This window comes from Heterocephalus glaber, unplaced genomic scaffold (genome assembly GCF_053883595.1).
Source record: "Heterocephalus glaber isolate CG9 unplaced genomic scaffold, H.glaber_assembly_v1.0 deba00001452, whole genome shotgun sequence".
Lineage (NCBI taxonomy): Eukaryota > Metazoa > Chordata > Mammalia > Rodentia > Bathyergidae > Heterocephalus > Heterocephalus glaber.
This window is the reverse complement of record NW_028258302.1, coordinates 16705527-16718886: the sequence shown is the minus strand read 5'-3', so window position 1 is coordinate 16718886 and position 13360 is coordinate 16705527. Positions and strand designations below refer to the sequence as shown.

The 13360-nt window shown below is 39.3% G+C and overlaps 1 protein-coding gene across 2 annotated transcripts in view; it reads left to right on the top strand.

The window, feature by feature from the left end:
- The first annotated feature begins 1568 nt into the window (after nt 1-1568).
- The window catches only part of Maco1 (macoilin 1), a 64055-nt gene continuing 52263 nt past the window's right edge, over nt 1569-13360 (top strand). For both annotated transcript variants that reach the window (XM_004850610.3, XM_021263084.2), the window contains exon 1: nt 1569-1926. In XM_004850610.3, the coding sequence (XP_004850667.1) occupies nt 1847-1926 (80 nt within the window). In that variant the 5' untranslated portion in view covers nt 1569-1846. The remainder of the gene's footprint in view (nt 1927-13360) is intronic.

Sequence of the window (13360 nt, the reverse complement as noted above, 5' to 3'; positions counted from 1 at the left end):
TTGCTTGCCTGGGAGGCCTGGATAGGGAGGGTAAGTCCCCATGGCATGTTATGGATGCCATAAGACAATGGGTTTTCTCTTCTCTGGACACCGGGGGAATCTTTAAAAGTTTGTGAGCAGTAGAAAGCAACAGAGAATAATATTGAGAACATAACATTGGTATAAATTTTAAGCTCCTCCTTGGCATGGGTGTTGATTAAAGGGGTGATCACAGCACTGGAAAAAGTCAACTGTGTCCCAGGACAAAACAAGATGGCATCGACTTGCTGGAGGTTTTCAAAATGTGCTGAAGACTAACTGCTTCATCGTTGTTGAAAGGTTTAGCTGGTAAAGTCACTTGATATGATATTCTGTAACCACCAGAAATGTTTATGAAGGGTGCATAGTAACATGTAAAATGTTTATGCTAAATAAAGAACAGGATACAAAATTAAATTTCTAGGATGGTCACTACTCTACTTTGAAAGTAATGACATCAGCCATGGAAGAAAATACGGGATGGGGTGGGGGGAGAAGAAAACACAATATAACGTTAACAATGGTTATGTTAAGTGAAGAGATCCATGGGTGCCCACCCCCTCATCCAAAGCTATTTTCCTACACTTTTTCCTCGGTTATTTTCTAATGGCATAAAATACTTTTTCTTCTCTTTAAAAAAATTTATTTGTTGTCTTTTCTAATTGTCGTTTTGCCATACCTACAAGGCGGGGGAGTTAAGAGTAAGTGAGCAAACAGAAGCGAATCACCCAGCACTTTTCCTGGCGCAACGTGGGTGCTCAAGGAGAAGTAGGTGAGAAGGGTCGCTGGTCCGGCGTCCCAGCCTCGCAGGAACCTTGGCCAAGCACGGACCCGCCAAGCAGCCCCTGCCCGGGGAAAGCACGCCCAGCTCCAACCATCCTCCCCCCGCGCGCCGCCACACAAACCCCGGACAGCTTCGCAAGACGTCCAGCTCACCCCCGCCCCCGCCCCGTGACGCAACCCAGGAGGCGGGACTGCGGGGGCCCCGCCCCGCCCCACGCCGCCTCTGATTGGTCGTAGCGCTGTCACCACGTCGCGGGAAGCTGGCCGGCTGTGTGTTTGTGTGGGTTTGCTTTGTCATTGGTACCCTCGTCGCGCTCTGACGCGGCGGGCCTGGACGAGCCACCAGCGCCTGCAGAAAGGACCCGGGCGCTGCTCCCGGTGCGCTCCCTTACATAATGACGTGACTGACTGAAGCACATGTCCGCGCAGAAACCCCGCATGTCTCAAACCCGGGCCTCCAGATTCATACATTGTAAACGAGAGGCTACAGTGCCACACAGCACGGATTATCACAGAACGAAACGCAGTCCAATATCATGAGGCGTACCTTCGCTACTAGGCATAATATAAGATTATATTTATAGGGCCTATTTATAAGCTTCTATTTAAATCTTCTCTGATAGGCCCAGCCACGGGTCCAGACACAATTATGACTGGCGCCTTCTTCTGTCCTTCAAAGAGGCGGGTTCAAGAGTCCGTTTTGCTTCAGTGGGTACTGCGATTGGGTGTCAGCGGCGGAGAGGCTTTTTTGATTGGCCCTTGGGGCCGTCCGTCGGAGACGAGGAGGCGGGGCAGGTGGGTGGCTGGTGCTGGGCGGGTGGGCCCCCGGAATTGTCATTTCTTTGTTTCCGAAGGCGGAGGAGGCTCTGACACCCCCCCACACCGTGGCACCCCCCCCCTCCCCCCGGGTGCTGGCTCCATGTCTGTGTGACGGGCCCCAGGGGTAGAGTCCAGGCCCGACGCGGGGCGGGCCGGCAGCTGCGACGGCTAAGGTGAAAGACGGCAGCGGCGGCGGCGGCGCGGACGCGGGCCCCCAAGCGGGAGGATGAAGCGGCGGAACGCCGACTGCAGTAAGCTCCGCCGCCCCCTAAAGCGGAACCGGATCACCGAGGGCATCTACGGCAGGTGAGCGCCGGCGCCCCTCCACCGGTGCGGGGCACGAGGCCCTCAGCCAGCTCCCGAGGGGCCCGGCCCCGTTATGTAATCCCGACTAGGCCTTACGCCCCCGCCGGGGGTCCGCCCGGGGCCCGGGGCGTGGCGAGGCCGGACTGGCCTGGCTGGAGGGCGCAGGCCGGGGGAGCTGCCAAGCCGCCGTTGGCTGCGCCGGTCCGCCGGGGGGAGGGGCGGCGAACCCCCTTCTTCCGGGGCCCGGGACCCCCAGCCCGCGTGGAAGGGTCTCTGACGGACCACCGCTGGCCCTGGGCTCCGCGTCGGCCTGCGAGTTTGCGGATCTGAGCTGGAGACGTGGGGACCCCGTGCACGGAGAGGGGGAGGCTGATAAAGTTGGGAGCTGACAGTGGCCCCTCCGGCCCCTGGGCCTCCCAGGAGACTGGTCGGGGCCATGCTGCTGCCTGTTTCACCTTCTACTTCGCTTATGGGATCTCAAACTTGGCATCTAGAGCAGAAGCCTATACCCCCAAATCATGCCCCGTGGCTCATCTCCAGACAGGCTGATACCAGTTTCTCAGCAGACATTATTTTGACAATTCCAAATAGATAGTTTTCTTCGTATCTTATAAAAGGAATTTTCCTCCAAACTCAGGTTTTTGGGGTTTTTCGTTTTCTTTTTTTCCTCCTAAAGGAAAGCAGTGTCCCTTTAAATAGAAACTGAATAGTCCCCCTTGAGAAGGACAACAGGTTCATGAGACAACTCAGTGACTATCATAGCTTTCCCAATTTGTGTATGACTGTTATTTTCTGGTTCTTAGAGTGTTAATTTTAAATGGTACTTGCCTTGATAAAGAAACAGTTTTAGTGGAGAAGTAATTAGTTTACCAAGGATAATTCTCAGCATGTGGCTATAAGGCTTAATTGAGTCCTCAGGATGCTTTACAGTTTAGCTCTGCTGGCTGTGAGACTTAGAGAAATAATGGCGGGTAGCTGATGACCCCCAAGTTGTCTAACATAACTGTACACCTTGCACATGCTATTGTTTACACATGTGGAATGATTGCTTTCTACAGACTGATATAAACACCAGGGGTTTTCTTTACTTCAAGGTTAGAGGCATTAAGACGTTAATTGAAAGAAAAAGGTCTTGAGTAAACCCTTATGTAATGAGCTATAGATCATAGGAATAATTCATTCATTCAACAAAATAAATACTATGTGCCAAGCACAGTTCTAGCCAGTCAGAATGCAGCAGTGAGTAAAACAGACCAAATGCATTCTGAAATGTATTGATCAAATTTAACCATTTTAACTAAATTGTAAAAGCAAAAAACAATTTTTCATACAGATTTAATGGGTAGGGAAAAGGTCTCTTCAAGTTACACATACTCTTAAATTCTTGAATAAAGGAAGGCTTTTTTCTTTGGCTATTGAAAAAGATTTGAGCAACTTTACATTAAAAATACAAATAGTAATTAGAATAGAATTTTTAAAAATGTATATTAAACAACGTTGGTAGACTTGGGACAACTGTGGCATTTGAATGGCTGCTATTTACAGTAAAGTAAGATAATTTACCTCCATTTATAGCAAGATTGAGAGCCCCATATTGTTTACATGTTTTCTGCTGTATTTCAACTTGTTTGTATTTAAATATACTCAGTTTACTACCTGTAACATAGAAGCCACTCAATGTGAATTAATATGAAGAAGTAATTCATTGTTGAATGAAGATCTGTTTTACTTTTTATTTTATTTATTTATTTATTTTGGTACTGGGGATCGAACTCAGGACCTTGAGCTTGCAAGGCAGGCAGCGGGACCACTGAGCTAAATCCCCACCCCTGAAGATCTGTTTTACTGCCAGCTTTTGCAATTTGAATTCTCTTATTTAGAAGGTTAATAATAAATACTCTATGCAAGTTATTCAAAGTTTCACCTGTAAAATTTTTTTTAAATGATGCTTCAGTTCTCCAATCTGTTTGCTCTCCTTTGGCATTCCTTAAATTAAATGTTAATAAAAGAACTTAAGTGTATTTCTGTCTTTCCTGATTGGACCACCATATGTCAATGAGTATTTCAGTTTACTTAGCTGTTTCTTAGTTTATACCATGGATTGAAGAACAAGATTGTATATTTTTTACAATTCTGTTTTTAAAGAGAGATTTGGAAAATTTCCAGTTATTACACAAACAATGAATGAGTTAGTTATAAATTAGGGCATTTGAGGATTTGTGAATATCAAATTTCTGTTGATCATCAAACTGAAGTCTATGCTAAGTTGTTTTTCACACCATCTATTGCCTATTTTTTTTTTCAACATCAGGCCAATTTTTGTCTCATTACAGAGAACTTTTTAATTTTTTCCCTGAGCTGTGTTGTCAATTTTGGTAACCACTTTCTCCCAGTTCATAGCCTAACCTTTCATAGACTTACTATTTTCATGGTCAGAGTCTGTATAGCTTTCTGTGCCTTTGCATTGGAAGGAAGGAACCAGCTGTAATGAAGAGAGCACTGGACTGCAGGCTTCAGGAGACCCAGTTCAGACTCAGAATCCTAGCTCTGCCTCTTTGGATAGCAGGATGTCCCTTGCTTTTAGTCCCAGTTCTCCCATCTGTTAAGTGAGTTTTGAGGACTAAAAAAGATATGTTCAGTTTGTTAGCCTATAAATTCTTTTTTTTTTTAGTTCTTTTATTGGTACATTTTAGGTATACAGTTTGTTTACATTTATCATTGGGTGTTTGTACCTGTACATGATATACCTTGGTTCTTTTTTTTTTTTTCCCCATTGCCTGTGCACCCTTCACCCACTCCGCCCTTCCCTATTTACATAGATTTCATTTCCATTTTTTTTTCTTTTCTCGTAGTTTTTCCTTTCCCTCTTTTCCTTTCCCCTTCCCCTCCCTTTGCTCCTTCGTCTTTGGACCTTTTTTCCTATTTCAAATTATCAATTATTCATTTTAATCATTTTAACCCTTGTTTACACTATCAGTTTCTCACACTAGTGAAACTATACGGTATTTACACATGTGTGTCCTATTTATTTCACTTAAGAGTATGGCCTCAATATGCATCCATTTAACTGTAAACAGAGCCTATAAATTCTTGTGTGGTATGCAAATATTATAAGTTGCTATCACATTTAATGTGTGTGGTTTTTTTCTTTAAGGATGCATGAAAGACTACAAGATTTGGTGCAAATTAAAACAAAAGTTGAGTAGTCAAAACAAGGGGCCAGTTGCTTCTTGATCTTGCTTGAAAAATCCTGTTGCTGAGACACTTTTCGTCATGGGCATCAGTCCAGTAACTGTTACTGGGATGATTGTCAAATGTCATTTACTGCCACTGTCATGACTGTGTTGAAATTCTGTTTGGGGGCAAGATACAAGGAAAATTAATTTTAGACATTATATTAATGTTATCTGCATATATATATGCCCATCATTTGAAAATTCAAACTTCATACAGAAATGTTATTCCAGTCAAATTAGTAATCAAGAGTAAGAAAGGAAACAGGAATGGTGAGTTGTTTGTTTTTGGTTTTTTTTTTAACTAAGAGCTAAAATTCAGAAAAAATCTGAGCCCACACAGAGCCTGACACAGAATTGACAATCAATGTTCAATAAATGTTGAGTGAACATATTAATAAATAAATGGATATAAGCTAATTCTATTCATTAAAAAGCTACATTGTTGAGGGAATTGTGGAGGGTGCAGAGTAAGACATGGTTCCTTGTCTTCAAGGAGTTTACAGTCTCGTAGGCCTAATAGTACCCTCATAAATTTGTACAGTGGCTTAGAGAGTCCAAAGAACTTTTAATTCTTTTCAAATAAAAATATTTCGGTTGGACCAACTTTTAGCTTACTGTTTTAGTGGTTTACCTGATGCAATAATAGCTACATTTACGTTCTTTTATGAAGTAGACATTTGCCACTAAATGAGGGAGTGTGTTCTAACTCAAATAAGACAAATATGAAGATACTTTGAAAATCATGAATATAAGTTATTAATAATGAAAACTGTCTTTAACTATACTACTTCTGAGATTCTTCTTGAGTCTGCCTTCACACACTTGCACCAGCCACTCCCCCCAGTAACATCTCCTTACAGGAAGTCATTCTCCAGGTGAGGTGGGGCTGGCTAGCTGCTCTGTAGTGTTTGAAAGCCTTAAAGAATTCTCTGTAGCTCTCCCCACCTGGACCTGCTATACTCCCCACTCCCTTCTGAGAATTACTTACTTTATAAGAGGAAGATGAAGTTAAAAATGTGATGAGTGGAAGATGGAGGCAGAAACATTTATACTAAAAGTATATTCCAAATCTGTAAAATTAAAATTGCTACTTACAGGAGTAAGTATAATAAAGCTTTTTAATAAGTCATATGTTTTAAATTTCAAGAAATGATTTTGTATCTTTATTACTGGTGCTTGAAGGAAGCACCCCTTAATTGTGAATTTATGACTACTTCTCTTCCTGTGCTAGATTCTGCTTGTAGTGTTGCCTGAAACTCTTAAGACAGTGTAGTGCTGTACTTGTCAGTCATACTTTTACAAATTAATGTCTTAAAGCTAGGTGTAAGAACTCAGGACTTCCCTAGTGTATGTGATACCTTTCCCCCATTTTTATTTCAAGAAGAGTTCTTTGATCTTTGGGACTCCTTGGAAATGACTTTTAAAATTATTGAATTTTTCCTCTTCCTCAGCTTCCCAATTTCATTTTTCAGACTCTTGTCTAAATAATCTGGTCTCTAGAAATTTTATTTGACTGCTTTTCCTGCCTTTTAATGATGTTGTCTAAGCTGGTTTTAGACTCCTTGGGGCTATGCTTATGACAGTCCCTGGAGGCTGGCTGCCTTGATTGTATTTGTTCTACAACTGGAAGCCAGATCCCAGTATGTAACATCATAGCCTAAAACCATTTTGGTAATCTTGGTAAACTCTAACTTCAACAATGCTGGCCCTGATATAAAAGATAGAGAGTCTGTATTGTTTCAGAGGACTATTAGGGAAGGGGATGAATATAATGAAGAAATTAAAAGTGTTTAGCTAAATAAACCCTTATGTTTTATGGTTTCCACAAAATACACTTAAACAATCTGTCACATTGGAATGTTGGCACTTATTTTTTGCTAGTAATATATTCCTTTTAAAAATATTTTCTTCCAGCTTTCACTGTGATTCTTCTGGTCTGTACAGCCTTGGCAAGTTAGTTTTATTAGGTGTTTTGAAAATCCCTTTAAATTGCTGCTCCTGGGTTGAGAGAGAAAGGAAGGAGTGTGCTACTTCAGATTACTTGCTTAAAAGCTTCCTGTTTTATTAGTAATAATCTCTTTGTCTTCACATTGATCCCTCATGGCCTTTCTTGAACTTTGGTAGACTTACTTTTTTTTTTTTTTTTTTTTTTTGTACTGGGGATTGAAATCGGGGCCTTGTGCTTGCAAGGCAGGCAGCGGAACCACTGAGCTAAATCCCCAGCCCGACTTACAGATTTTTATTGGTAGGCTTACTAACTTACTATTTTCACTTTCTTACTAGTTATGTGCCTGAATATCATGGGCCAATCCATGGTTTGTAATAAGCACCTTTATTTCCACCAGCTTTTTCTTTGGCCGTTTCTCCCAGGTCTGCCTACTGATGTTAATTAACCCTTTTGGGTTTTATGTTTGTTTTGTTTGATCATTTTCTAGACTGCTACCATCTTGTGGAGTCTAAAGGGTCAGATAGTAATTTCACAAGTGAAATACTATAATTGAGTTACTCTTCCTGAAATTAGTGTGCTCTTCAAATATACTGATTACTTTATTCTCTAGGCTTCCTTGATTTGGACATAATTATTTCACTTGGTCTTTTTCAAGATGTGGGTCCAGAAGAAAAAATTGGCTGCCCAAAAAGTTGCATAAGTGAAAAGGTACATACCAACAGTAGAGACATCTTTTGCTAGACTTTTTTCCCTTGTGGGTTTCTTTTGGTTACTTAAAGAGTACTGTTTCCTTGTGCTCTCTGAACTTTAGGCACATATATCGGGTCAAGGTAAATTTAAAAAACAATAATCAATTGTTACAGAATATTTTTTAAGGTTTTCTATCCTTAATTTGACATTTAACTGACATCAAATTAATATCTACTCATCAGGCTTCCAAAGTATCTATCACCCTTAGCCTTTGAAACCCTTTCACAGTTATGGCCTTTATTCCTTTATAGTTTTCTCTCCTGCTATTTAGAATGATGTGCTTACTTTGAGTCATGGGATTGTGACATCAGAAGTAATTTATCCTTCATCATCCCCTCTGCTGCCTTTTCTTTTTTTTTTAGAGGCTTTGCATTTAGTGGATTGAAACAATACAACTAGTCCACTTTAGATATATCCATCTGTATCAGGAAGCATTTGTGCTGTTTGTGATCCATTTGCTGCTCAGCTCACAGATATGGCTGGAAATAAACTTGCTCGGTTTTTAGATTTTATTATTCCTTTGCTCATCTTTAAGACACTTTTGAAAACCAAATAAGTGGCTCAATACTAAAGGCTGTCTTGCAAGAGGACACTTGAATACCAGAGAGAATAAATGCTGTGTTCATGGTCAAAAAAGAGTTCCTGTTTCAGATGAGAGAAACACTGAGGGTTGAGTCTTTTTTCTCAGATGTAATGAAGTATTTTCTCATCTTTTTTTCTAAGCTTGGGGAGGTATTCCTCATAGATCATTGTGATTCTAACTTTATTTAAAAATGAGTTCCTTTTATTTTTAGATTACATGTTTCTCTGTTATAGTGACGCTTCCAAAAGTGTGAATATTGTTGGAATTCAGACTTGAGTTGTCCTATCTTTTTGTGCCATCGTTATTCCTACATAGAATGTTTGATTTCATCTTTTTTCTGCAGTTTCATAGTATTGTTCATAAATTAAGTTTGTAAATTGGAAATTTATGAGTTAAGATACCAAAGGTTTATTCCCATTTATTTAAAAACTTGGTAATAACTTAAATATGTACTATATAGGAAGAGATATAAAGAAGAAAATAATAATAAGTATCTAACAAGGTGAGAAAGTCAGTTGTGGGCAATAAGCCAATGAGCTTTGAAGTCATATGGACATGGGTTCAAGTAATGTCTCTGACATTAGTTGTATGATCTTGAGCAAGTCATTTAACCTACTTTAGCCCTCAGTCTTCTCATCTGTAAAGTGAGGATAATAATATCTGTATTATAGGGTGGTTATAAAGATACGATAGTCCCCCTTTTTCATGATTTTGCTTTCTGCAGTTTCAGTTACCCATGGATGACCACAGCTGGAAAATATTTAATGGAAAAATTCCAGAAATAATTCATAAAATAACTTACTATATTATAGTTGTTCTATTTTATTAGTTATGGTTGTTAATCTCTTACTGTGCCTAACTTATGAATTAACCTTTATTATCATAAGTGTATATGTATGGGAAAAAACAGCATACCTAGAATTAGGTACTATCTAGGGTTGTAGGGATCACTGGAGGTCTTAGAAAGTATCCCTTACAGATATGAGGAGAGTACTGTAATTGAGATAAGTCATATAAAATACCCAGGGTACTGACTACTAAGCACTAATTGCTCAAAAAGTTATTCGCTGTTACTAGTATTGCTATTATATTTTATCTAAATAATTTTATTTAGTTTTTATAAATGTATTGCTTCAGTTTTTCAGTTGAAGAAACTGAGGTTGGCAGAGGTTTATTTACTTGATGGAGACCCGTATCTGCCTAAAAGTCCATCTTCTTTTTGCTTCATTATGTTGGGTCACTTTATCCTTTCTAAATTATGTTTATGGGTGGTATTTTATATTATTCTCTAAAACTCCCCACTACATGTAGGGCAAGTGTCAAAATTACCATTTTCCAAGTGAAGCAGTAGGTATCAGAAGTGTCTTACCTACGTAACCACTAATCTTTTTTGCTCCCCAAATGGGACTCTGTCTTCTATTAAATTTTTAAAAATCAAAATAGAGCCGGGGATTTAGCTCAGTGGTTTCGCTGCCTGCTGCACGAGCACAAGGACCCAAGTTCGATCCCCGGTACCAAAAAAAAAAAAACAAAAAACCCAAAATAGATGTGACCATTTAATGCAAAATGTGATCCTAGATCAGGATTACTCACAATAAAGGATGCTAGTCGGATGCAAAGGATTGACCAGGTAAGGTCTATATGTCAAAAAATAATGTCATTAACATTATATTTGGAGAAATTTAGGGAGGAAGGAGTATTATGTCTACAACTTATTTCAAGTGGTTTAAGAAAAATATGTATTTATATATAGGGAGAGAACATTAACAGAAAGGGAATTTGAGTGAAAAGCATAAGGGAATTCTTCATAGTATTTTTGCAACTTTTCTGTAAGTCTAAAATTATGTCACAATGAAAGTTAAAAAGAAATAACATGTTTGTTTTTAAAAAATTAAATCAACTGAGAGTGTGTGAGAAATATAAAAGCACTTAGCACTTTTGTCCCAGGAAGATTGCTGCATGTAATTTTAAAACTCCAGGTTTTCTTTTTTTTATATAAACAAATGTGTGTATTTATTTCTTAACAAAAATAGGCTTCTATTTTACATGTTCACTTCTTTACATAAAGATTTGTTATATTCATTTCAGCAGCAACACAGGGTTCTATGTAGAATGAACACTGTTCCCTGTAGTCAATTAACTGCCTTACCTACATCATGGATGTGAGGATAAAATTAGATAATATGAAAGTGTTGGGAAAAATTACAAATTTGATATAAATGTGTGATTAAGCAGTTTATCACTATCAATGATAGAAATACTTGATTCATTTATGAAGCAAATATCTAATGTTTACAATATCAACGCAGTTTTGTTAGCATCTGTGGAATGTTTACTCTCTCCTATTTTGCTTCTTTACCTTCTCCCATCCCAGAATCCATAGACTTTACACTGTTAAAAGTGTTTTTGAAGCAGAAATTTTAAAATTCCAAACTCTGTACTTGGATTAGATTAGATTATAACACCTATCCTGATATCTCTGTGCTCTATATAGTCCCTTGTAAAAATACTATGCCATCAAATTCTTAAAGGCTTTTGTAGCAATTTCAATTCTAGATAGTTTTTTTTTAAATTAGGTATATTTCACACTTTTAGATTTGTCATTGCAGTGGCTGTGTATGTATATATGAGAGTCTGTGTGCAGAGGGTGTGTGTGTGTGTGTGTGTGATGGACTCTATAAAGGCTCCCTTTGCAGTATGTAGGAAGCCTAGAATAGAAAAAGGAAATATGGAACAGCTTGGGTCTTTTCAGCCTACTCCCCTTTGCTGGATTTTACATAAGAATGTACTACCTGGAGAACACAGTAGTGGTTCTAGTTTATTTTATCTTGGGTTCACAGAGAGCTTTCCATAGTCCAGTGTTTCTCAATAGTTTGGTGGGTTTTTTGGTATTTATATGAGGATGTACAACTTGGAGAATGCAGTAGTGGTTCTAGTTTATTTTATCTTAGGGTTTACACAAAGCTTTCCATAGTCCAGTGTTCTCAAATTTGTTTTGTTTTGTTTTGGTTTCAGGACCTTTTTACAATCTTAAAATTGGAAACTTCAGAGAACTTTTGTTTATATGGGTTATATCTAGCAATATTTACCATATTAGAAGTTGAAACTGAGAAAGATTTAAAATATTTATTAGTTCATTTACAAAAAGTAATGAACCCATGAGAAGAGAGTTGTGGTTTTACAGTTTTGCAGATCTCTTCAGAGTCTGGCTTACTGCACTCAGAACTATTGCTGTAGTCAGAGCCAGTTGCAGGTGGTCCAAATGGAATGACAGTCTGGCACCCTAAGCAAGGCTGATTAGATTTGTTTCTTCCTAGTGAAGAACAGTCAGAACAGATTGGGAGTCAGGTGCATGGTAATCCTTCAGTCAGAAACTGTATTTGGGATCTTTGTGACTGTATTTGGTGCTTTATTCAGAAACCTTTCTCAGTCACCTGTGCATCATCATTGTATGTGTGCATGTCGATAAAAAGCCCACAATCCTAAACACTCTTCTACACTATTGGTCATTCATTCAACAAATAGTTGTTGAGGCAAAAAGAGTTCAAGTTCTAGTGTAGTGTGCCAGGTGCTGGGCTGGGCAATGAGGGGATAAAGGGGGACTACACGAGCAGCTCGTTTGTTCATGTGGACTTTACATCTAAACAGATAATATACAAAGTATTGTTTAATTGTAATTGTGACTACATTTTTTTTTTTTTAGAAGCAATGTCTTGCTCTGTAATTTAGGCTGGCATTGAATTCAGTAGTCCAGGCTGGCCTCCAACTTGGAACAATCTTCTTGCCTCAGCCTCCTGAGTTCTGGGATTACAGGCGTGTGCCACCACACCTGGAATGTGACTAAATGTTTTTGTAGTACAAAATGCTATATGAACACAAAGCAAGGTCTTGGTTTTTACTTTAGGTTAAAGGATGCTTTTTTGAAGAAGTTATATGATGTTCTTGCTGTGTGCTAAAAGATGAAAAGCAATGGAAATACTTTAGTTTTAATTGTACTTGTGTGGAGATCATCTCTGTTCTTGAGAAAGAATTGTAGAAAAAGTAGGAGAACTGACCATGAACAGTTTGAATGACCCTAGTTGAGGGGAGGATAGCCAGTAGTTTGGAGATAAGGTACTGATTATCTGTACTGATTGTCTTTCTGAGACATCATGGAATTCAGTGGATGTTCCATGGCGATGTGAAGTTGTCTTAGTCCATTTTCTTTTGCTATAATTTAATACTTGTGACTGCATAATGTATAAAGAAATTTATATTTTATAGTTCCAAAGGCTAGAAAGTCCAAAAGCATGGTACCAGCATCTTCTTGCTGTATTGTAACTGTTGGAGAGGAAAACAAAGCAAGTGTGTGTCAGCTTATGTCTTCTCCTCTTCCTCTTCCTCTACCCCCCACCCCTCAGGGATGTCGCTACATCCCTGCCCTTGAACTTGCTATTCCTGCCTTAATCTCCCAAGTAGCCCAGTTTATAGGTGTGTACCACCACACCCAGCTCTTCTAAAGCCACCGACTTGCCCTGTCATGGGGGCCCCACCCTTGGTGACTTTATCCAATTCCAATTACCTCCCAAAGGCCCCACCTCCAAATACCATCAATATATGAAATTAAGGATTAAGTTTCAACATGAATTTCAGAGGAGACATTCAAACCATGTCATGATACCAGTGCTTCTCAAATTTTAATGTATATAAATGGCATGGAGATCTGGTTAAAATGCATGCTCAGATTAACAGTTCTGGAGTAGGCCCTGAAATTCTGCTTTTCTAATAAGTTTATACATGATGCTCTGATGCTGCAGGGCCATGGACCATGCTTTGAGTAGCAAGACTGTAATCTGAGACTTAAAACTAAAAGGAATTTTCCTTGGGTCCAGAATTGTTTCTAGGTATTAAAGACGGAATGACAGTCTCTTGGCGATG